The sequence below is a fragment of the Myxocyprinus asiaticus genome, chromosome 31 (assembly GCF_019703515.2).
Source record: "Myxocyprinus asiaticus isolate MX2 ecotype Aquarium Trade chromosome 31, UBuf_Myxa_2, whole genome shotgun sequence".
Classification (NCBI taxonomy): Eukaryota; Metazoa; Chordata; class Actinopteri; order Cypriniformes; family Catostomidae; genus Myxocyprinus; species Myxocyprinus asiaticus.
The window spans coordinates 34,108,284-34,134,891 of record NC_059374.1 but is presented as its reverse complement, the minus strand read 5'-3'; the positions used below and the strand labels follow the sequence as shown (position 1 = coordinate 34,134,891).

At 38.1% G+C, this 26,608-nt stretch overlaps 1 protein-coding gene across 3 annotated transcripts in view; it reads left to right on the top strand.

The window, feature by feature from the left end:
* pds5b (PDS5 cohesin associated factor B) overlaps positions 1-23,074 on the top strand; it is a 60,592-nt gene extending 37,518 nt beyond the window's left edge. For all 3 annotated transcript variants that reach the window (XM_051665348.1, XM_051665351.1, XM_051665350.1), the window contains exons 24-34: positions 923-1,046; positions 1,622-1,826; positions 3,275-3,389; positions 3,730-3,862; positions 5,201-5,320; positions 5,434-5,496; positions 5,597-5,739; positions 14,891-15,358; positions 18,669-18,767; positions 19,338-19,449; positions 22,002-23,074. In XM_051665348.1, coding sequence (XP_051521308.1) covers positions 923-1,046; positions 1,622-1,826; positions 3,275-3,389; positions 3,730-3,862; positions 5,201-5,320; positions 5,434-5,496; positions 5,597-5,739; positions 14,891-15,358; positions 18,669-18,767; positions 19,338-19,449; positions 22,002-22,037 — 1,618 coding nt within the window. In that variant the 3' untranslated portion in view covers positions 22,038-23,074. The remainder of the gene's footprint in view (positions 1-922; positions 1,047-1,621; positions 1,827-3,274; positions 3,390-3,729; positions 3,863-5,200; positions 5,321-5,433; positions 5,497-5,596; positions 5,740-14,890; positions 15,359-18,668; positions 18,768-19,337; positions 19,450-22,001) is intronic.
* The last annotated feature ends 3,534 nt before the right edge of the window (positions 23,075-26,608 follow it).

Below are 26,608 nucleotides of genomic sequence, written 5' to 3'. Positions count from 1 at the left end.
GCTGGCAAGAAAGAAGCCTCTTCTGAAAAAGTGCCACACTACATTTCGTTTGCACTTTGTGAAAAAACACTTGGAGGATTCTGATGCCATTTGGAAAAATGTTTTATGGTCAGATGAGACAAAAATGTAACTTTTTGGATTGAACTCGAAGCACTGTATTTGGAGAAAGCCAAACACAGCACACCACCCAGAACTTAACATGGTGGCAACATTATGTTGTGGGGGTGGTTCTCTTCAGCAGTGACCGCAATTGGTCAGGATTGAAGGGAAAATAGGTGTTGCCATATACACACAAATTCTTGAGGAAAATCTGTGGCCATCTGCTCAACTGAAGATGGACAATTGTTTCACCTTTCAGCACGACAGTGACCCTAAATACAGGATAGGATGGTCAAAGTCCTTGAGTGGCCAAGTCAGAGCCAAGTCCAATAGAAAACATGTGGATGGATGGACTTGAAGTCAGAAGTAGTGCAGTTTTGTAATTTAATAGCGCTCCGTATAATTCTTCTATGTCTTTGTACTACCATGAATTGTGAGCATGAGGTGAAAGCGAGTAACATCCAGTAGTCCAGTAACTTCTTTCAAGAATGTTTCTTTAAAATAAAATAAAAAACGAGGATTTTACATGGTCAGAAAGTCCAAAGGAGATGACATCACTGACATCATGCAGCATTATTGGAGCTTCAATTTATCTAAAATAAGTAAACCGTTAAAAATATTCAAATATTATATTACACTTTATTCTCAATTATTAAATCCACATGTGTATAAATGTATATTTGTGTCTTTGTCTTTTACACCAAATCGGGGAAAAAAAAAAAAAAAACGAGTGCTTGTAAATTGGAATCGAATCGGGAAATCTGTATAATATGGGTGTGATCGCTTGTTCTGATGTTGTGTGTGTGTGTTTGTTTGTGTACAGGAAGCCAGATATGTCTCGTCTGCGGCTGGCAGCTGGCTGCGCGATTCTTCGTCTTGCTCAGGAACCGTGTTACCATGAGATCATCACCCTGGAGCAATACCAGCTCTGCGCTCTTGTTATCAACGTAAGACTTTTCTCACTGCACACTCACTCAGCCTCTTTGGGTCACTGATGGACTGATGTTATATTTAATAGCAGGGCTCTATTGGATTTGTCATTATCTTTTATCATGTCAAAGATCCTGTAACATCTTTTTAATGGGTTACACTGCAGTGACTAAAAGGCTGTTTGGTAATTTTGTGACTCTATTCCAGGTCAACAGTCACACTTTCATATTTCAACTGATGACCTTTTATTATTATTACCAGCATTTCTTAGAGCTAGTTACTTGATTGTTGGCTGCAAACCAACTTTCACTGTGGCATTATTGCCGTTTCTTGCCTGATAAAGTCAGTAGCCAGCCTTTGCGGTTATGGCCCCGCTCAAGTCCCATTCACCCAGTCAAAACTTTTGTATCCTAGTAGTTAAACCATGTGGTTGTAGGTTCAAATCCCACAAAGGTTCATCTATGAGCTAACCAGGGTTTTGCACCATTCAGAAATAAATTGAGAATGTTATTAAGTGTTTTGTAAGTTGCTTTGTATGAAAGCATAAGCTGAATGACTATTAGTTGTTAATGAGTTTTCTTGTCTTTATCAGGATGAGTGTTACCAGGTGCGACAGGCCTTCGCCCAGAAGCTGCACAAAGGTCTGTGCAGATTGCGTCTGCCGCTGGAGTACCTTGCCGTGTTCACACTGTGTGCCAAAGACCCGGTGAAGGAGCGCAGGGCGCACGCTCGCCAATGCCTGGTCAAAAACATCAACCTGCGCAGAGAATACCTGAAACAGCATGCAGCTGTAAGCGGTAAGGACACCTCGCCTCAATCCTTCTCTAAAGGCTAGGGTTGGGAATAAGAAAAAAATTCATACTGAAACCAAATTAATTTCATTACATGAACGAAACACTATATTCACATACTCTGAATATTAGGGTTGTGCGACTGAATCTACAGTGATATGGCTAAATGAATTACATTTGAAAAATGTCAACAAATGATTTTTTTTCTCTTCCCCAGTATATAGATCCATTATTGTGGATGGTGAGGTTTCTTCAAAAGTAATGAAACAAGTATTTTTTAACAATCATTTAGGAACAGAATCAGATTTTTGAATCAGAATCAAAGTTGAGTTCCTTACAATTCCCATCCCTACTGGAGGCCTTGTTGTGTGTTTGTGTGCTAATAATCTTTATTAGTTCATCTTCTTGTGTCTTCCAGCACAGTGAAATAGTTAGATGCTCAGTTGAACTGTTCGTGAGTTATTATGCAGAGGATGCTGATGTTATATTTGTCTTGTCAAGTGGATTCATCTGTCCGTTGTGTAGCTTTTTTTATCTGTTTCTCTTGGAATGAATTCATTGCACGTCAGCCTTTTCAGTTTTGATTTGTTAGTCTGAGACCCTAGGAGGATGTGAACCTTTTTTTTATTTGTAATTCATATTTATGAGCCAAACTATAAATCAGGGCTATTGTAAAGTATCTTGTGGCCTGGATAATGCCCAGGTTTTTATAAAGCTCAGATTATATATAACGAGGGTTAGGAATCGAGAACCTGGTCATAAAAAAAAAAAATAATAAAAAAAAAAAAAATCAAAGGAATAGTTCATCCAAAAATGAAAATTCTCATTTACACACCCTAATACCATCCTAGATGTGTATGACTTTCTTCTGCAGAACACAAACAAAGATTTTAGAAGAATATCTCTATTAACCTAATAGCTCTGTTAGTCCTTAAAATGCAAGTGAATGGTAACCAGACCTTTTGAAGCTCCAAAAATCACATAAAGGCAGCATAAATGTAATCCATAAGACTCCAGTAGTTTAATTCATATCTTCAGAAGCGATATGATAGGTGTGGGTGAGAAACAGATCAATATTTAAATACCTTTTACTATAAATATCCACTTTCACTGTCATATTCTTTCACATTTTGAAAGTGAAAGTGGAGATTTATATTAAAGGACTTAAATTTTGATCTGTTTCTCACCCTCTCACCTCTCATCATATCGCTTCTGAAGACATGGATTAAACTACTGGAGTCCTATGGACTACTTTTATGCTGCCTTTATGTGATTTTTGAAGCTTCAAAGTTTTGGACACCATTCACTTGCATTGTAAGGACCTACAGAGCTGAAATATGAGAGAATTTTCATTTTTGGCCGAAATATCCCTTTGAGGAATTGGTATTGGAGCCAGAATCGACAATATTCCTTACGACTCCCATCCCTTATGTGTATGTGTGTGTTTATTACAGAAAAGCTGATATCTCTCTTACCAGAATATGTGGTGCCATATGCAATTCACCTTCTGGTCCACGACCCAGACTATGTGAAAGTCCAGGACATCGAGCAGCTCAAAGACATCAAAGAGTGAGTCCACCCCAGTCTCTTCCTCCTCTTAATTGGAGAATGTTTATCTATTCATTAGTTTGTCATTTCACACTCTGGAAATGTCAGATGCGTAATCGTACGAGATATTCGTTACCAATATGTTGCCCTTCAAATGGTACACATTTTCGTAAACTGAAGAAAATGTGCAGCTTGTTAGATGTTTGGCTGACTGCCGAAATCATAGATAAATGGTGTTCCAGAGTTGCCATCTGCCTTTAATCTTGAAAATGACGTTCTCTCTCTCTCTCTCTCTCTCTCTCTCTCTCTCTCTCTCTCTCTCTCTCTCTCTCTCTCTCATATCTTCTCTTTTTTCCTTTAGGGCTTTGTGGTTTGTTTTAGAGATCCTAATGGCCAAAAATGAAAACAACAGCCATGCGTTCATCAGGAAAATGGTCGAAAACATAAAACAGACAAAAGATGGACAATGTCCAGATGATCCCAAGATAAACGAGGTCTGTCTTATTTTGGAGGAATGCCTTGCTTTTTCTTATATTCAATACATTGCAAAATAGCTGTGGTCAGGGGCGTAGATTCTGGGGGGATAATCAAAACAAGCAAGTACCCCCCCCCCCCCCCCATTATTTATACCATGATCAATGGAAACATGGGTAAAGGCTTCACGGTGCAAACCCACAATGTTCTAGCCAAACCGACGCCCTTGGCTGTGGTTAGTTGCCTGCATTTAATATTTTTGTCATTTTACACAATGTTTAATGTTTTTGTGTTCTGTGAATATGATTATACCTGTAGTGTCCTCAATAATTGAGCACTTAAGCCATGCTTAAAATATATTAATGCATCGCATACAAAATATCAAACAAAAGAGCATCTGCAAACAAACTATGCTAGACCTTTTCTCAAAACTATCTTCCCTTTTCACTTGCCTTTGCTTTTAAGCAACTGATCCCAAGGTCTATTTAGTGAATGTATGAATTCAGTTCCTATCACACAGATTAACCACACCATGTAGTTTGTTACATTAAGTTTGCACGGCACTGTTAAACTACTAAAAAGAGTCCAAATACGTTTTATCACATATTTCGACAGTATGTGTGTTTTATCATTTCAAACCTAACAAAAATCTTGTGAAATCTTGAAGACATAGTTCACCCAAAAATTCTCTCTTCATTTACTCACCCTCATTCCATCCCAGGTGTGTATGACTTTCTTTCTTCTACAAAGATTTTTATTAGAATTTTTCAGCTCTGTAGGTCCATACAATGCAAGTGAATGGTGGCCAGAACTTTCAAGGTCCGAAAAGCACATAAAGGCAACATAAAAGTAATTCATATGACTCCAGTTGTTAAATCTATGTCTTCAGAAGTATGATATATATGATAGGTCTGGGTGAGAAACAGATCAATATTTAAGTCCTTTTTCACTATAAATTCTCCTTCCTGACCAGTAGATGGCGATATGCAGAAAGAATGTGAAACGCTAAAAACAAAAGAAAGTGAAAGTGGAGATTGATAGTAAAAAAAGGACTTAAATATTCATCACCCACACCTATCATGCTGTCTTTTAGATGCTTTTTGGACCGTAAAAGTTTTGGTCACCATTCACTTGCATTGTATCGACATACTGAGCGGAGATATTCTTCTAAAAATCTTCCTTTGTGTTCAGCAGAAGAAAGAAAATCATAAACATCTGGGATGGCATGAGGGTGATTTTAAATGATGAATTTTCATTTTTGGGTGAACTATCTCTTTAAAAATAAATGCCACTTCTTTATTTTTCATTTAACTTTTCGTACATTTTAATTATTCACGCTGGGTTATGTTTCCTTGCAGAAACTATACACAGTGTGTGATGTAGCCATGAACATAGTCATCTCCAAGAGCACCACATACAGTTTAGAGTCGCCTAAAGATCCTGTACTGCCCGCACGTTACTTCACGCAACCAGACAAGGTGATAATCATGCAGCCTGCTGGCTCAAACTGTAAATGGCATATTACAGTTCAAATCAGAATTTCAAAAAATCCCAATCACTAAAGTCTCTCAATGTTCTCGCTGCCTTTTAGAATTTCAGTAACACGAAAAACTACCTGCCTCCCGAGATGAAATCCTTTTTCACCCCAGGAAAGGTACATATTTGACCTCTCTATTCAGTGCTTTTAACCTTCTTCAATTTGACAAGACTGTGAAAGATTGACTGCCTGATTCTCTTTTCCCTTCTATCTTCAGCCTAAGGCAGCAAACGTGCTGGGTGCCGTGAACAAGCCCCTGTCTGCCACTGGAAAACTGCAGACCAAACTCTCCCGCATGGAGACCGTCAGCAATGCCAGCAGCAATTCCAACCCCAGCTCCCCCGGCCGCAGTAAAGGAAGGTCAGTCCTCACAAATCCACATGTACACATCAGGAGAGATGATGTGGATGGATCGCTGTGTTCAGTATTGTGGATGAAGAATGGTGGAATGTGGAGAGAGGTTTGACAAAGCAGATCAATACATGGATTGATTTTACTCTATGTAGTATTGTGCAGGAAGGTATGAGAGATCTCTGGACTATAAAATATTGTCTTCCCTAGAAGAGTAGGAAGGTCTGATTGATTTTAATGACTGGATTCATTCAGATGTTTTTGTTTCGATGAACTGATTAAAAGAAACCTTCACCAATTACATTATCATTTAAAGTCGGCAAGAAATGAAAATTCACACTATTTTCTAAATGCATGTTATTGATCTTATTGTGAACGATTTATCCATGCTTATGTTTTATTTATTTTTTGACCTCGTAATCTTTATTCAAAATGTAATAACTTGATCTTCCGGTGAAAATACAGACTTCTCTCTGGTGATGTATGGAGGACTTCTCCAATCATTTAGTCCGCTTAAACCCTTCATGCCCGCTTTCTTATAAATACCACAACCTTGTGTAGAGTTTAACAAAGCGTCAGTCACATGTTGGTGAAGATGGCAAGGTGTATTTTCATCTGTTTTCTTTCAAAACTACTGTTCCTTAACCCAAACTTCCTTGGTTATGGGTCAGCTGGCTTGAATTTACATTTTGAATGAGGAGGAATAAATTTGTGGTTTTGTTTGAGACATTTCACGCCTGAATTGCTGCGGTGATCACTAATGAATACAATGCTTCAGATGCCCCTGGAGTTTATATTTTTGAATGCAGTTATCTTGGGATGCACAGCATGAGTAAGTGTTTTTGCCTCTATATTTAGTGTATTGTGATTCAAAATGTTAAAATCTTTTACTCACTCGTTTTTCAACGGCTACAGCCTCTTTGTAAGTAAAGACTGTGAGGTGCTCGTGCATTTATGCTGTCAGTTTGATAATAAATGTGTTTAATCGCTGCTCAGTTTCACTGATAACCAGCTCTGACTCGAGCACCACGGTGGTAGGGGCGTTACTGTTGCGCTAACAAGCCTCAGTACTCCAGGGGGTGATAGTCACCTTTAAATGTGTTATTCTGATATCTAGCTTTAAACACATTGACCGGTTAAAGGGACAGTTCGCTCAATGGTCTCTTTTCATTTACTCACCTTTATGCTGTTTCAGACTTGTAAGACTTTCTATTTTTTTGCAGAACACAAAAGATATTTTGATGAAGATATGAGGTGGGGTTTTTTTTCCATACAAGCCAATGGGGTCCATACTTTCAGGCTCCAAAAAATGCATAAAGGCAGCCTAAAGGTAATCCATACAACTCTAGTGGTTTAATTAATGTCTTCTGTAGGGATACGATCGGTGTTGGGTGAGAAGCGGACCAAAATGTAACACTTTTTTTTACTACCGTGCTTTTAGAAAGTATTCAGACCACTTCATTTTTTCAAATTTTTTTATGTTGCAGCCTTATGCTAAAATGCTTTAAAAAATAAAAATAAAATTCCACATCAATCTACACTCCATACCCCATAATGACAAAGCAAAAACCAGATTTTTGATAGCTTTGCAAATTTATTAAAAAGAAAAAAACTGAAATCACATTGACAAAAGTATTCAGACCCTTTGATATTCTCTTGAAATTCAGCTCAGATGCATCTCATTTCTTTTAATTCTTTGAGATGTTCTACACTTTGATTGGAGTTTACCTGTGGCAAATTCAGTTGATTGGACATGATTTGGAATTGCACACACCTGTCTATACAAGGTCTTACAGCTGAAAATGCATATCAGAGCAAAAACCAAGCCATGAGGTCAGAGGAACTGACTGCAGAGCTCAGAGACAGAATTGTGTCGAGGCACAGATCTGGGGAAGGCTACACAAATATTTCGGCTGCATTGAAGGTTCCCAAGAGAAGAGTGTCCTCCATAATTCTTTAATGGAAGAAGTTTGGAACAACAAGGACTCTTTGGCTGCCTGGACAAACTGAGCAATCAGGGGGAGAAGGGCCTTGGTAAGAGAGGTGACCAAGAACCTGATGCTCACTCTGGTTGAGCTCCAGAGATCATGTGTGGAAATGGGAGAAACTTGCAGAAGCACAACCATCACTGCAACACTCCACCGATCAGGGCTTTATGGCAGAGTGGCCAGACGGAAGCTTCTCTTCAGTGCAAGACACATGAAAAAGCACCTAAAGGACACTCTGACTGTGAGAAACAAGATTCTCTGGTCTGATGAAACAAAGATTGAACTGTTTAGCCTCAATTCCAAGCATCACGTCTGTAGGAAACCAGGTACCGCTCATCACCTGCGCAGTACCGCCCCAACGGTGAAGCATGGTGGTTGTAGCATCATGCTGTGGGGGTGTTTTTCAGCGGCAAAGGACTGGGGGACTGGTCAGGGTTGAAGGAAAGCTGAACGCAGCAAAATACAGAGATATCCTTCATGAAAACTTGGTCCAGAGCACTCAGGACCTCAGACTGGGCTGAAGGTTCGCCTTCCAACAGGACAATGACCCTAAGCACACAGCCAGTGCAAGAGTGGCTTAGGGACAACTCTGTGAATGTTCTTGAATGGCCCGGACTTGAACCCAATCGAACATCTCTGAAGAGACCTGAAAATGACTGTCCACCGATGGTCACCATCCAACCTGACAGAGCTTGAGAGGATCTGCAGAGAAGAATGGCTGAAAATCCCCAAATCCAGGAGTGCAAAACTTGTCGCATCATATCCAATAAGAATTAAGGCTGTAATCGCTGCCATAGGTGCTTCAACTAAGTACTGAGTTAAGGGTCTGAATACTTATGTCAGTGTGATATTTCCATTTTTTCTTTTTAATGAATTTGCAGTTATCAAAAATCTTTTTTTTCTTTGTCATTAACAAAATTATAATAATTTAAAGCATTTTAGCATAAGGCTGCAAAATGTGTAAACAATGAAGGTGTCTAAATACTTTCTGAATGCACTGTATAAATCTTGCCATCTGCAGTCTCCTTGGTGATCATGATTTGAAGCTTGATTCCATTTTCTCGCGCTTGACACATGCATGGAGCGGACAAGCACGGAGCGGGTGTACAGCGTCTGTGTTTTTTGTGCGTTGCACCTCATAGCTCCATCAAAATATCTTCATTTCTGTTTCGCAGAAGAAAGTCATACAAGTTTAATATGGCATAAGGGTGAGTAAATGATGAAAGAATGATCATTTTTGGGTGAACTATTCCTTTAACAATTTTTCTTCAAGATTCTCTTGGAATTTTCACTATAGCGCCCCTTGTGGCAATGCTGAGAATGCAACGCGTAATTGCGTTGACTAAGGAATTGGGCTCTGTCACAATTCTCACCTTTAGGTTATGTTGATTCCGTTAATGTTGCGTTATGGGTCCAACATGCCCCCACCTTATAAACAACTTTCTTTACAAACACTTTGCGATTTTAATTAAAAATAACCAAATCAATGGAATGATTCGTTTGCAAATAAAACATCACTGCTCCCTAAATTCAAAATGCTATGTAATAGCATGATCTGCTCTCTAGAATTAACTTGTTCTGGTTTTCCTTTAGAACTAATTAGGGCTGTTACGGTGGCAGTATTTTACCACCGCAGTGGTTAGGGGCCGATCACAGCCGGTGAACGGTGCATACAGTGGTTGAAGGGCGGTGGAGGGAGTGTGCGCAAATTACACGTTTATTGTGCATCATACTCTAAATGAAATTAAACCCTTTGTAAAATATCACAAAATACCCCAAATAACATGTATACAAAACTGTTTGCATTGGTTTATCATTTCTGTCTGTTATTGGACTGTACCTCTGATTGTAAAGGCCTAAAGAATTATATTCCAGATGTCAGATTCTGTTAATATTGTGAAACTCCAATATTCAACACAACTAAATATCACTAAACAGCTGGACAATTATTAAATTGTTCAGTCCTGCCTTTGCTGGACGCTTTTCAGTTGTCAGATGCTTTACATTTTTTGCGAGTTATGTTTCCAGCTGCACTGAATACACGTCCAGAACGCGGTGTTAATCTCATCAATGAAATTACGAATGTTTGAGGTTTTATTTGATTCTGCTATCAAAGATGGGATTATGAGGATCATTTTAACAATTTTAATTCAAACATTGTTGACGAAAATATGATGAGAAATAACACTGCAAGATATTACCAATGCATTGCCTTTTTTTTTTTTTTTTTTTTTTTTTAAGAAGAAAAACCTTGTTGAATAAAACCTTGTTTATTCAAATGATCCACTCTTGGTATTGTAAGGATTTTTTTTTTTTTCATCTAAGATGCGTGTCGAGTGATGAAAGCGCAATTCCCCTGTAAACTTAAGTGCTTTTTTTAATCAACTTTTTTCAAATGCATCATATATATATATATATAACAAGCCATCAACAGCATAAATATAATATTACAATTTACATCTGCAATTAAGCGAACACACAACAGAGCTTAAAGCTGAACTTGTAGAGAAAGTATTGTGAGGATTGCCCTGTGTTTGAGCCCTGGTAATCTGAAGTGCTTTTTAGTCACCTATTTTCAAACGCGTCTTAAATTTATGAGCTTAATCAGCAATATCAATAACATTAATATAATATTATAACTTAAATCTGTGAATCGGTGAAGTTACCGAATGCACAACGGAGCTTGAGTTCTAGATAGAGCGCATAAACTGACACGAGCCCTTTCTTTCATGTTGTTTGTTGACATGATATGAATAAACTCTCCTGTGAGTGAGTTTGTGAAGAGATTTTGGTAAGTTCAGTTGGGGACGAAGGGACGTGTAGTTGTTACACCTTGTTGTGTTGTGTGTTTGGCTTGAGTTGCACGCTAAATGCATATCTTGTGACAATGCCATTACCATACCAAAACGTGCTCTGTAGCGCAAAATCAAAGAAGTCTCAACAAACTGAAAATAAAAACTCCCCTGTGATAAAGAATCCATTACACAGATACTAAAGATCTCATACTTCATTATACTCTTTAAATGACATTAATTTAGGAATGGATTTCAAGTTTTCATAAGGTCTTTTATGTAAGTTAATATGTTTGTCACGTGCATAAACGCCGGTGGCACTCTACCACTGCGGTGGGGTGGTTGTCACGGTGATGCTCATGGCCCTATAACTAATGGTGATGAACATAGATATGCATGTATTATAAAGAACATGAAACCTACTCTGTCACTAAAGTATTGTATACAACTCTGATAAAAGGCAGCGGTCTGCAGCCTAATGCATGGTCTGAATCTATTTTAGATGTTATTAGAATAACATTTTCATACTGCAAAATCTGGCTGTCGCTCTTCCTACTGCGGACTAAAAACAAGCTCTTTTGAGGTCACAGTTTTCAGTAATCATAACGACACAAGGGAAAGCAGGAAGGGAAGGCATACAATGGCTATCATGTTGAAGAAACATTGCTGAATAGATGTCATCGAGATTCTTTTGAATGGAGTGTTTCATCCTGTGCGTCAGGAAGGCACAATAATTGCCATTTCCCTTTACCTGTGCAACATCCACATACAGTAGCACTCTCATTGAAACCAGCCATTTTTACTGTGGGGGGACTTTGTGCTTGACGCACTTTAGATGACTCATGCCATTCCTATGAAATTTATAATGGTCCAACTCGTAGGTGTCTTTATAATGAGATCAAGATGAACAGATGAAAAATCCTTTCGTTGTTTATCTTTTGATGTGCTTCATTAGTCAGGGTTTATCTGTAATCACTGGTTTGTGATGCATACATTTCCTCAGTCAGTAGTTCATGGCTTTTCACAACCTGCTTGACACACACTAGCCTAGTTTCCATCCACTTTTCGCACTATTTTGTTATCGACAAAGTGAAAATGCGTAAACATTTTTTGCGATATTTGCCATCTTCTGCCTGTTTCCAGTCATATGGCCTTTTATCGATAAAAATAGGTGTGTGATGATGTCATGCCTTAAACTTTTTTTTTTTTTTTTTTTTTTGTCACAAGTTTTGGTCTATCGTAGAAGAAATCTGCCCTTAAGCCATTTCCATACAAAAATGTGTGTTTATCGCTAATTCGCCTCCCAGATGTCCCTAGTTTTTTCCTCTGAAGTTTTGGTAAAATGGGGAGAGTATTGAGACAATTCATTGAAATTAGCCAGCTTACTGTCATTTTAAATTCACAAATAAAAGCAGTCAGAAGAGGAGAAATTGCAATCAAAAGGGAGCTGTTGCCCTTCTGATAGGGCTGTAATATTGGTCCTGATGTTGCACCTATCGCAGATTGCCACCGGTTCCGACCCAAAAGCAAATGATCATGGCCCTGTTCAAGCTGGCAACCTGTACCAAGTAGTGGGGGAAACTTTCAGTCTTAGTATAAGAACCATCCATCAATGTGTATATGCTGTGTGCACAGCTATTAAAGAAAAACTGATGCGGTGTAATATCAGGGTTTACATATGATACATTCTTGATATTCAATAGGCTATTTTGAACAATCATCTAAAGCATTGCCATCTCAACTGCATTATGTCCTGCATATTTGTCCAGCAACTTTTAGCAACCAACTGAACATGATTGTCATCTCAAATTAATTTTAGCGTCATAATGCAATTTACATTTTCTGAAGAAGCTCAGCAAATGTGATCCGAGGTAAAGAGGGTTAGATTTAAAATGTTCAAAAGCTCATTTTCTGAAAGTGAATTCAGCATTGGACAAATAGTTCCGATAATTTATAGTCTTGAAAAAGTCATTCAGCTGACTTTTTTTTTGTCTACAGAACTGGGTAAAGCTAATTTAAGTTTGTGTAAAGAAAAGGCATATATAGGTCTAAAAAAAAAAAAAAAAAAAAAATTCGTTTGGTAATTTTTTTTAATTTTAATGCTTTTTTCGTTAGGTAATTTACTTAATTGAATACAGGGAATTTTGTCTGCATTTTTTCAAAAGTGAGCTAAACAATAATTTTATAGAATTGGGCTATATGTTAGTGTTCCAAAAAAGCACACTGATGTTTCTCTCCTAGTATTGTGCATTTATTTTTAATTTTAAACATCTTTGGGCACAGAAATTATGTTTTTTGTATTGTGGGTTAATTCTGTGACTGCCATCTATTATTTTGAATGGTGTGTAAAAGCAACTTTAATAAATAAATGGATGTCTACCGCGATTAATCACAAACAGTGGCCATTCATTTGTTCTCTGTGCACTTGATGTGCATGATACGAGATTGTGTTGGCACTCCTGGAAGTGTCATGTTTGCAGCATCGGATCTATATGCCGTTAAGATAAATCAATAATCACGTACAATAAATTAGCTTTCAAGGATGTATACCGTAATCTTGATTAACACAGGCTAACGATTGGGGTAAATTCTGTCATGTGACACCACATTTTTGCATTAATGCCAGTTTTCTTGACATAGTGTTTCCAAACCAGTTTTTCGCGACATTTGAAGTATTGACTTAGAGTTTATGCACTAGAGTTAAACGGAAAAATATGTCAACACTTATGTCGCGTTTCCATCAGCTTTATTTTGATGCGCTAAAACTTTTTCCGCAAAAAATCCTTGGATGGAAATGTAGTTACTGTCATGATTTAACACTTCCTCTAAACAATTTGAAGTGCTCCCTATTCTCCTCTAAAAGATTAGACTAGATGAAGACAAGCATTACTATTTCTTGTACTTGAGGTAAGGGACTTGAACAAACCCTTAACCATGAGTTGTTAAAATTAGGTGCATTACTCGTATCTGTGCTAGGGATATGATGCGTTTCTAGTTTCAACATTTCTAGGCATTTTCTATTAATTTCTAGTCACTCTGTGACCCAGATTTAGCTTTCGACCATTGGAAATGTGTAAAAATGAACAATTTATGGATGGAACCAGACTCGAAAGCCCAATATCTCTGGGATCCTGGGTCTTCAAATTTAGATACAAAAATAAAAGGATATTAATATATCTTTAAAGGAATAGTTAACCTAAAATTATTCTCATCATTTACTCACTCTTATGCAGTTTCAAACTCGTATGATTTTCTTTTGCGAAACATGAAGATTTTTTGAAGGAGATATGACGTGTTTATATCCATAAAATGCAAGTCCATGGGGTCCAAAACTTCCTACGCTCTGTGCATGCGTCAAGCACGAGGAAATGTAATGGAGCTTCAAATCATGATCACACCAAGGAGACTGCAATGTTAAAATTTACTGTGGAACAGTTACATTTTGTTCAGTTTCTCACCCAAAACCTGTAGGGATGGGATGATGTCTAAATGTATCCGATTTCGATATATCGCGAACCAAAAAAATTAACCATATCGAGGCAAAACTGAATATTTCAAAATTTGTTTTCTGTCCATGTAATCATAAATAAAATGAACCTTCAAATGTCATATATGAGAAACTCTTATTATTTAAACTTTGAGCATTTATATTGTGTATTAAAGAGCTGTATTTTGATGAGATATTATAATGTGCATTTTTTCGCAAACATTTAACAAAAATAAAAATAATGTTTTCTGTTATACTTTGTCATGTAAGTGTTATTATATTGAATCGAGATTATATTGAATCGTGAACCTCATATCGTATATCAAACCGAATCGTGAGAACCGTTCCTTGACCATTGGCACATATATTGCAAGAAGGGGTGTTGAAGTCAACTTAAGCAACAGACCTACCTATCTATGGAAAAAAATTAAATAATGACGCTGCCACCATTCTAAGGATATTTTATACCTGCAGATTTACTCCAAATCAGTTGTCATTTTGACTTCTCTACAAAATAAAGGATTACACAGTTAATACTAATCCATGGCATTTTACATTTTGGCTTTCATCATTATTTTGGCTGTTTATCTTTCTTAAGAAAAAGTATTAACACAAGTTTCTGATAAGTTGTTGATTTGACATGGAGTATCCCAGTAAGCAACTTCCCAGAACATCCAAGCAATGCCCTAGTAACCACCCAGAACACTCTAGTAACCACATAGCAATGTCTCTGCAACCACCCACAGCACCCTAGCAATATTCTAGGGAATATGCATTTTTTGTTATACTCCACTCTAAAATATATAATTAAATTCAGCTGTCACGAACAACGATTTGGTGCGTTAAAAGGTGTGAGGATCCTGAATCTAGATTTTATTGTTTTCTCACTCCAGATTGGACTCCGGTGATGTGGACCACAGTGAGAATGAAGACATTTCAATGAAAAGCCCATCCGAGACAGAAAAGCCCACCAGGGGGCGCAAACGGGGCACCGCCTCTAACCAGGACGACAAGAGCCAGGAGTCCAAGCCCAAGCGGGGCCGCAAGAAAGCAGCGAACACGAGCACTGATGATACAGAGGAACAGTGGGGTGAGGACAGCAGTATGGCAGAGACTACCATGGAGACTGAAGACGAACAGAACAGTCCACCCAAGAGGGGTCGCAGAGGACGGCCCCCCAAGTCGGCTGCCCCCAAAGATGAGACGCCCAACAAGGGCAGGAGGGGTCGCAGGAAGGCTGCTCCACCTGCAGAGGAGGAGAATGAAGAAGAGCAGCAGGAGGAAGAGGAGGAGGAAGAGGATGATGGAGGCAGTGAGAATATGGAGGTGAAGCCCAAGGGCAGGAGAGGGCGCAAACCTCGGTGAGTGACCACATACAGGTACATCTCAATAAATTAGAATGTCGTGGAAAAGTTCATTTATTTCAGTAATTCAACTCAAATTGTGAAACTCGTGTATTAAATAAATTCAATGCACACAGACTGAAGTAGTTTAAGTCTTTGGTTCTTTTAATTGTGATGATTTTGGCTCACATTTAACAAAAACCCACCAATTCACTATCTCAACAAATTAGAATACATCATAAGACCAATAAAAAAAACATTTTTAGTGAATTGTTGGCCTTCTGGAAAGTATGTTCATTTACTGTATATGTACTCAATACTTGGTAGGGGCTCCTTTTGCTTTAATTACTGCCTCAATTCGGCGTGGCATGGAGGTGATCAGTTTGTGACACTACTGAGGTGGTATGGAAGCCCAGGTTTCTCAGCTCATCTGCATTTTTTGGTCTCTTGTTTCTCATTTTCCTCTTGACAATACCCCATAGATTCTCTATGGGGTTCAGGTCTGGTGAGTTTGCTGGCCAGTCAAGCACACCAACACCATGGTCATTTAACCAACTTTTGGTGCTTTTGGCAGTGTGGGCAGGTGCCAAATCCTGCTGGAAAATGAAATCAGCATCTTTAAAAAGCTGGTCAGCAGAAGGAAGCATGAAGTGCTCCAAGATTTCTTGGTAAATGGGTGCAGTGACTTTGGTTTTCAAAAAACACAATGGACCAACACCAGCAGATGACATTGCACCCCAAATCATCACAGACTGTGGAAACTTAACACTGGACTTCAAGCAACTTGGGCTATGAGCTTCTCCACCCTTCCTCCAGACTCTAGGACCTTGGTTTCCAAATGAAATACAAAACTTGTTCTCATCTGAAAAGAGGACTTTGGACCACTGGGCAACAGTCCAGTTCTTCTTCTCCTTAGCCCAGGTAAGACGCCTCTGACGTTGTCTGTGGTTCAGGAGTGGCTTAACAAGAGGAATACAACAACTGTAGCCAAATTCCTTGACATGTCTGTGTGTGGTGGCTCTTGATGCCTTGACCCCAGCCTCAGTCCATTCCTTGTGAAGTTCACCCAAATTCTTGAATCGATTTTGCTTGACAATCCTCATAAGGCTGCGGTTCTCTCAGTTGGTTGTGCATCTTTTTCTTCCACACTTTTTCCTTCCACTCAACTTTCTGTTAACATGCTTGGATACAGCACTCTGTGAACAGCCAGCTTCTTTGGCAATGAATGTTTGTGGCTTACCCTCCTTGTGAAGGGTGTCAATGATTGTCTTCTGGACAACTGTCAGATCAGCAGTCTTCCCCATGATCGTGTAGCCTAGTGAACCAGACTGAGAGACCATTTTGAAGGCTCAGGAAACCTTTGCAGGTGTTTTGAGTTGATTAGCTGATTGGCATGTCACCATATTCTAATTTGTTGAGATAGTGAATTGGTGGGTTTTTGTTAAATGTGAGCCAAAATCATCACAATTAAAAGAACCTAAGACTTAAACTACTTCAGTCTGTGTGCATTGAATTTATTTAATACACGAGTTTCACAATTTGAGTTGAATTACTGAAATAAATGAACTTTTCCACGACATTCTAATTTATTGAGATGCACCTGTATATGTTGATCCTTTTAGGAATTTTTCAGGATAGTTTTAGGACAATGTCTGTTATACTAGAACGTAGTATGTTGCAGGAGTATCTCAATACTGTAACTATCCCTACATTAATTGGTGCTCTGTGTGAGGCCCAGTTAATTTTTAATTGGTGCCAGGTGTGATTATTACTACATCAAGGAAAACAGTTATGATTAAAGTGTATTTATTTACAATACAATAAAATAAAAGTTAAATATCTTAACATATGAAGAGTCTTAAATGTCATTGGCGGAAGCCTTAAATTTGTTTGACATGAATAATTTTTTCCTAAAATTCTCTCCCTGCAGATTCCCTGTAACACTCCTTTAGTTTAAACATTGAATATATTAAATAATTATAATAAAACAATGTAATCTAGGCTTCAACTTAGTGTTTCCTATACATGGATCTGTTCCTAAGTTATACAGCACCCAGTTGCATATTTACCAACTGTTTTATAGAAAAGGATTGGCTCATACATTTTAAAGGGAGAGTACACCCCAAAATGATAATTCTCATCATTTACTTGTCCTCAAACTATCCCAGATGTGTATGACTTTCTGTCTTCTGCTGAGCACAAAGATTTTTTAGAAGAATATCTCAGCTCTGTAAGTCCATACAGTGCAAGATAATGGTAACCAAAATTTGAAGCCCCAAAATGCAAAAAGTCAGCGTAAAAGTAATCCATAAGACTCCAGTGGTTTAAGTCATGTCTTCTGAAGCGATCCAGATGGTTTTGGGTGAGAACAAACCAAAATGTAGCTCAATTTTCTCTATAAATCTTGACATCAGCAGTCTCCTTTGCGATCATGATTTCAAGCTCGATTGCACTTCCTAGCATACATGCATCAAGCACTAGGAAGTGCTTGAAATCATGATCGTGTCTAGAGACTGCAATGGCAAAATTTATAGTGAAAAATTAGTTATATTTTGGTCTGTTCCCACCCAAAATGGGATAGTTCACCCAAAAATGAAAATTCTCTCATTCACCCTCATGCCATCCCAGATGTGTATGCCTTTTTTTCTGCAGAACACAAATGAAGATTTTTAGAAGAATAATTCAGCTCTCTAGGTCCTTATAATACAAGTGAATGGTGACCAAAATTTTGAAGCTCCAAAAAACACAGACAGCATAGAAGTAATCCATAGGTCTCCAGTGGTTAAATCCATTTCTTCTATAGAGATCTACTCGATTTTGTTAAAGCGCCCTTGTGTTCTCTCTCTCTCTCTTTTTTGCTCGCACCCACAACAACACTGACATATACATGTCAACCCTTCTAAATTGTGGCTGTTATTATATCTGGATTGAGTATTTAAATTCACTGTTTTTAAAGAGTGTTTAGTCTCATAAAAACTATTATCACATTACTTTATCTGTGTCTGATTTAGTATGGGAAGAACTCTAGATCTAACAACCTGTAGAGAGAGTTAACCATTATTTATTTATTCTTCCAGTCAAAATTTGCACTGCATTAATTAATGACAGCTTTAATTAATCAATTCTAGTAAGTGACCATGGTATAATCGGGATAATCCATGGCTAGGTGTGTTAAACGATTTTAAATGTACTTCACCTCTACGTCTTGTTTAAATCGTTTAACGCACACCTAGCCATGGATTATCCCTTACATATATAGCACTTGTGGATTAGGACAAGAAAACAGTCCAAAAAAAATTCTAACTAAATGGTAAACGATTATTCACAGAGCGGAGACATCAGAGACCGCCAGCGATTCTGTTGAATCCACACCTCAGAAAAGAAGAGGACGACCTCCGAAATCACAAACAGTGGCTAAGAAAGCCAGGTATATTTTAAATAAGTCTCTCAGACACTTTACCACAATACTGACGAGCACAGGGGGGCCTGGGTAGCTCAGCGAGTATTGATGCTGACTACCACCCCTGGAGTCACGAGTTCGAATCCAGGGTGTGCTGAGTGACTCCAGCCAGGTCTCCTAAGCCACCAAATTGGCTCGGTTGCTAGGGAGGGTAGAGTCACATGGGGTAACCTCCTCGTGGTCGCTATAATGCATGGTTCTCGCGCTCGGTGGGGCGTGTGGTGAGGTGTGTGTGGATGCCGCGGAGAATAGCGTGAAGCCTCCACACGCGCTACGTCTCCGTGGTAACGCGCTCAATAAGCCACGTGATAAGATGCACGGATTGACGTCTCAGAAGCGGCGGCAACTGAGATTCGTCCTCCGCCACCCGGATTGAGGCAAGTCACTAAGCCACCACGAGGACTTAGAGCGCATTGGGAATTGGGCATTCCAAATTGGGGAGAGAAGAAAAAAAGTACTGACGAACACAGATGTCTGCTTGTCATGCTTGGGTTAAGGTCTGTGTTCATGGATTTTGACACACTCAATCTGTTTCAGTGGTGGGAGATCCAGAGCTGCTGCCAGTCAGGAAGAGGAGTCTGAAGAGGAAATGGACACAGCTCAACAGAGTGGGGAGGAAGAGGAGACAACAATGGACTCTTCACCTAAAGTAAGATATTTCTCTTCAGGGTCTCCACTGACATGGAAAACCTGGTGATATCAGTGAATTATGTTTTTTTTCTTATTTGTTTTTTTTTTTTCTTTTGGATACATTTGTAAACTTATAAGAATAATTTTTTTATATAATAATACCAAGAATTGGTTCCTGACATACCAAAGGAAGTCGGCTCCAGCATTCTCTACAGTGCATCCGGAAAGTATTCACAGCGCTTCACTTTTTCCACATTTTGTTATGTTACAGCCTTATTCCAAAATGTATTATATTCATTATTTTCCTCAAAATTCTACAAACAATACCCCATAATGACAACATGAAAGCAGTTTGTTTGAAATCTTTGCAAATTTATAAAAAAAATAAAAAAAAAAAAAAAATCACATGTACATAAGTATTCACAGCCTTTGCCGTGACACTCAAAATTGAGCTCGGGTGCATCCTGTTTCCACTGATCATCCTTGATGATTCTACAACTTGATTGGAGTCCACATGTGGTAATTTCAGTTGATTGGACATGATTTGGAAAGGCACACACCTGTCTATATAAGGTCACACAGTTAACAGTGCATGTCAGAGCACAAACCAAGCCATGAAGTCCAAGGAATTATCTGTAGACTTCCGAGACAGGATTGTATCGAGGCACAGATCTGGGGAAGGGTACAGAAAACTTTCTGCAGCATTGAAGGTCCCAATGAGCACAGTGGCCTCCATCATCCGTAAATGGAAGAAGTTTTGAACCACCAGGACTCTTCCTAGAGCTGGCCGCCCGGCCAAACTGAGCGATCGGGGGAGAAGGGCCTTAGTCAGGGAGGTGACAAGAACCCGATGGTCACTCTGACAGAGCTCCAGCATTTCTCTGTGGAGAGAGGAGAACCTTCCAGAAGAACAACCATCTCTGCAGCACTCCACCAATCAGGCCTGTATGGTAGAGTGGCCAGACGGAAGCCACTCCTCAGTAAAAGGCACATGACAGCCCGCCTGGAGATGGCCAAAAGGCACCTGGAGGACTCTCAGACCATGAGAAACAAAATTCTCTGGTCTGATGAAACAAAGATTGAACATCTTTGGCCTGAATGGCAAGCGTCATGTCTGGAGGAAACCAGGCACCGCTCATCACCTGGCCAATACCATCCCTACAGTGAAGCATGGTGGTGGCAGCATCATCATGCTGTGGGGATGTTTTTCAGCAGCAGGAACTGGGAGACTAGTCAGGATCGAGGGAAAGATGAATGCAGCAATGTACAGAGACATCCTTGATGAAAACCTGCTCCAGAGCGCTCTGGACCTCCGACTGGGGTGAAGGTTCATCTTCCAACAGGACAACGACCCTAAACACACAGCCAAGATAACAAAGGAGTGGCTCTGGGACAACTCTGTGAATGTCCTTGGGTGGCCCAGCCAGAGCCCAGACTTGAACCCGATTGAACATCTCTGGAGAGATCTGAAAATGGTTGTGCACCAACGCTCCCCATCCAACCTGATGGAGCTCGAGAGGTCCTGCAAAGAAGAATGGGAGAAACTGCCCAAAAATAGGTGTGCCAAGCTTGTAGCATCGTACTCAAAAAGACTTGAGGCTGTAATTGGTGCCAAAGGTGCTTCAACAAAGTACTGAGCAAAGGCTGTGAATACTTTACATGTAATTTTCTTTTCTTTTTTTCTTTTTTTTCTTTTTAATAAATTTGCAAAGATTTCAAACAAACTTCTTTCACGTTGTCATTATGGGGTATTATTTGTAGAATTTTGAGGAAAATAATGAATTTAATCTATTTTGGAATAAGGCTGTAACATAAAATGTGGAAAAAGTGAAGCGCTGTGAATACTTTCCGGATGCACTGTATAAAAATATTTTTTTAAATCCTTATGTAGTGATCATGAATGACTGGAAAATTCATAAAACATTAATTGGTCAAAAGGAGTGGGAACCCTGTCTGTTTCTCTTTAAATGAATTTTGTTTTTATAAAATCTGACTTCGTGAAAGAAAAAGAAACTGTACTCAATTTCATAGTCACATTTAAATGTTCCACTCATTCTGTCACTGAATGTCATCATTATAGGTTTCCCACAGTCCTGGAAATCCTGGAGACATCAGGGAATTATGAAATTGTGTTTTCAAGGCTTTAATGTCATGAAAACGTCATGGCAATTTCTATAGTGAATATACAGAATACTGTATATATCGATGATCTAGTTTTCCTTTGCCCTTAAATATTTCATCAGCTTGGTATTGCTCTTGTATAGGGTAAAACTTGATTGCAAGCAATAGTGATGCCTGATTTATGAGCAAATCATTCCTTTTGAGTCAGTTCTTTTCAGGTAATTGGTTGGAAAAAAGTTCAAGAATCTGAATGATTCATTACTGAACCTGATAAATCAAAATGAATCATAAGAATCTGTATCTAGTTATCACAAATGACTGAAAAGTTCATGGAAAAGTCATGGAATTTCATTGATCAAAAAGAATGGGAACCCTGCCAATTATGAAACGACCATTTATTTTATCTTGACATTTTGTGAATATGTGATGATAATGGTGTATGCTTTCTAGGTGCGACGGAAGGTAGGGAGAAGGGACCGAAGATGAGTGCATCAAGACGTACGAAATGAAAGAGCGATTTGAGATTGGCCATTCTTAAGAAGAATAAAAAAAGTCCGGAAGGGAAGAGTGAACTTGTGGAAAGTTTGGACTTTATGGAGCCATGCATCTGCTTCCGCTGTATTTTGCCGTCTTTTCTGCCGTACGCTTCTGCTCCGTCTATCCACCATGACTTGTGGTTCGTTTTTTTGCATTGTTATGTGTGCCGACCATGTGATCTTAATCTTATGAGAAAGTGTAAATAGTTTTTTGGGCTCTTACTATCCCCCTACCCACCCAAGTTTAGGGAGGCAACTTGTATAGCTTTTACCTCCAGCTTTATATGTATTGCACCAGCTGATCTGTCCAAGTAAAGGAAAAGAAATCTGAACAACTTTTAGCAGTACTGTATCTGTCCCGTGTGTCTTCTGTATATCATTCAGTACTGTGCTACATGAATAACTGTTTTCTAGTTCCCTTTTTTTTTTTTTTATTTGTTCGTCATTTTATCCTTTCCTATTTTTTAACCCTTCTCAATCGAGTAATTCTTGTGTGCATATGGTTGTGCATGTGCAAATGTGCCTCTGCAGATAAAAGAAACACTGGTCTGGTGATGAATGCACGTATTTGTTCCATTTTACAGCCCAGTATTGATTTTATCAGTGTTCGAAACAGGGAGAGGATGGTACAGAGAATTTGTTTTAATTTTGGCTGCGTGTTGGGAAAGAATGGAAGATATTCTCCACCCCCACCACCCAAATCAGTTTTTCAGTCAGCTGAACCAATAAAATATTCTGTATAAATAACTTGCATATTTTCTTGTTTAAAGTTTTTGGTGATCTCACTTGTTTATTGGTATGTTTCATTTAGGTTTTTAAAGGTGCATTGTTTTTTAATGTTGAAATATGTTCTCCTGTTCCGGTTAAATGTGCAGAGACAAATGTAAGAAAGCCATTTGTAGCTTCACTGAAGTCTGGAGAAGTGTAATATGGACACTTTCATGTGAGGTACTACCTTTGCATTAAAAATAACCTAGATGTTAAAGATACAGGTAAATATGTAAATTGAACTACATTCTCACTCGTTCTCAATCTTAAATTTAGGACTTTTATCTGTCCAGGAATTGAAGATAGATATTAATAAGAGAAGCTAAAGATGGGTTCAACAAAATTTGCAGGTATAGGAAATGTTTAAAAAAAATATTCACAACATGGAAGTGTACAAAGAGCCATTAAAATACTATAGGGTAGAGAGAGACCGGTATATCGGTTTTACCGATTAATCGTTGCCGATAGTTTATCTTTGGATCTATTGGTTATCAGAAACAATTTATGCCGATAGTTGTCGATAGTTTTAGATTTTTCCTTTTATTATGCTTCTGTGTACCTCTGTGGCTGGCGCTGGAAGATTCTACCATATAAAAGCGGCCTCTAGATGTGAAATAAAAAACAATCACAGACTCGTGGGGATTTGCTGGATCTAAATCTGTCATCATTGACAATATTTGCCCATATTTTATCCTTCAGTGCATATTTTTTATTTTGATTATATAACGATGTTCTAAATTGAAGCAAGGGTGTGCAAAGAAAAATGTGATAGTACAGAAACATATACTGGTTAGTATTGGGATTTTAATTGCACAATAATATGCCTCTGGGATTTTATTAATTTTGGACACTTGTCTGTGCCTGTCATATTAAGGAAAGACTAGGAAAATATTTTTACATTATATAAATTCATTTTTAAAACTATTGGCTGATTAATCGTTATCGGCCCTATCCACAACCTTAGTTATCGGTATCTGCAAAATCCACTATCGGTTGACCTCTACTAAAGGGTACAATGGTGCTAAAGGCCCCCTGGGGTAAAAGGCACTTTAATAGCAACAAAAGCCACCACAGAACTTTCCAGAACACCTGTTTGCCACTATATACTTAAAATATTCCTGACCCATGAGATTATTGCATGCAATGTCTAAAAGTTTGATTTTTGAGGTGATTTGATTTAATATTTAATCATTTTTAATGAGACTTATTTGTCATTTTCAGTTTTGTTCAACGTGATTAAATCAAAAGTTTTTTTTTTTTTTTCTTTCTTTCTTTTAAACTGTCCAATGAGTGAAAGGATACTATTTGGGGTAAAAAGCCCTGCTTGTTGCTGGGCCTAAAGAACCCCCATAAACACATTTTTCTTAAAGGAATATTCTGGGTTCAATAAAGGTTAAGCTCAGTCGACTGCATTTGTGGCATAATGTTGATTACCACAATTTATTTTGACTTGCCCCTCCTTTTCTTTCAAAAAAGCAAAAATCTGGGTTACAGTAAGGAACTTACAATGGAAGTGAATGGGGTCAATCCGTAAACATTAAAATACTGTTTCAGAAGTATAGACACAAGACGTAAACAGTATGCGTTAACATGATTTTAATGTGATAAAATTGCTTACTAACCTTTTCTGTTTAAAGTTTTAAATGTATCCTGTTTTAAATGTTATATCTTTGTTGCCATGACGATGTAATGTCAACAAACCCTAAAATGATGATTTAAACAACTTAACAGCTCAAATAATACACAAGTTGTAACAGAAGAAAGTGCTTTTATAATTTTTTTTTTTTATTTATTTTTTTTTATTTATTATTTTTTTTTGCTTCCTCACTGTAACCTCAATTTTTGCTTTTTTTTTTTTTTTTAAGAAAATGAGGGACTTTATTTTCGGTAATCAATATGCCACAAATGCTGTCTTTTGTGCCTAATTTGTACTGAACCTGGAATATTACTTTAAGTGTGGGGATTATATTTGTTAAGAGTTTTCAAAGTGGGCTCACATTGACTGATCAAATCAGAATGGAGATTAATTTGTTTATAGAATACTTGAGATGTTATGAAATCCCATATGTGATTGAAATGAACAGAAAATGGTGCACGCTTTTTTTGAAGTGGTTATTTTGAATAAGTTATTAATTTTTTACTCAAAAAAGCATCCTGCTGTATTTGCCTTATTGACCAATTTTACCCGATAGCTATTGGCCCTATATTAACACATTATCACTGGCGGCCATTTACCCTAACTGTTCACTGCTCATCACTTTTATACAATTATTTTTATTAAAGAGATTTAATTAAAACAACCTTCCGTTATTACTTCTTTTCACACAAATTATGTTGCTCCAGCAATATTAAAATAAAATATTCAATCTTGACACACTTTGTTACCAGAAAAAAACACACTTTTTTTGTAAGGTGTGCCTTTAGCCCCTTTGTACCCTACATTTAGCTGGTTCTGGCTAATACAATACGTTATTTATAAGGAAAATGTCCATTTGAGTGTACTTGGAAAAACTTAGATGAGGGCTGGATATTAACTATGCATCTTGAATGCCTTTTGAGGGTCTAGTGCTTTTAATGTCCTAATCGATTCTCTGAAAATCTGCTCATTTCAAGAGGCAGTGAAAGGCACTAATTGGTTTAAAATAAGTTAACAAAACACTTTTTAAGAGGTAGGGAAAATGTGTTTCCATGCACCCTCTTTGGGTTTGCCATCTGCTGAGCAGCTGTTATGTATATTGTTACATTAAGTTCAAAACTGGAAATCCATTAGGCTGCATTTAACAGATCAACACTGAAACAGCTTTTTAGTACTATTAAAAAAAGCCTTCTTTTTGTGCAGAGCAGCAATTTGCATACATTTCATACATGCCCACACAATGGAAGAAAGAGCTCCACTTTCCAAAAATGGAAATTGACATCTAAGGAACTATACAAACAATTCAGTGTTGGTATAAGCAAAGACAAGGGCCACTTACACACCGTCAGTGGTCTTGGATTGATTTATGAGGAGGTGGAACTAAAGAATATTATTCTAAACTGGGACTGCACACTTGAGTTTGTTGCATAAATGGTTAAAGTGAAGGTGTATGTAATGTTAAGTGACATTAAAACAACTGCAGTTGTCATTTTTAAATGAAAAGCAGATATTAATGCACAATATACGGTACAAAATCTTTAAAGCCTCATTGCTGGAATGTTTCGCGGTTTAACTACAACTCTTTTATCTCAACTTTAGATAATACGCGCTAGTAAGTCTGAATCATCCATTGGTATCTCATTTGTTTGCCATGTGTGTCAGTGTGTGTTTATTGTGTCGGGGTCACGTGACTTTGACGACCAATGGCAGTGGCGAATGTTAGTCCTGTTCCCTGTTCCCTGCACCCGCATTAGTTCACTCATCGGTCTTGAACACGGGAAATTCGATTCATATCAGCGAGTCGACTCTTTTGAATTGTTCATTTCAACGAACCGATTCCTTTGAGTCATCGCTCCAAAGAGTTTACAGAAGTCTCGCGAGCCATTTCACAAGTTATTTTTTGTAGTTAAATAAACGTTTTAGTAAATGACAGTTGTTTATTACAGTTTTCGATTAGATTTGTTTAATTAGTATAAAATTGTGTGCCCCAGTTTGATTTTGTTTGTTCTGACAGCTTGAAATACGTGTAAAAAGTTGCGTTTTTATGGTTTCTATGGCCATTTTCACACAGCAGCAGAATACAGTTATCAGCCCTGTTCTGAGTGCTAAATACGGTT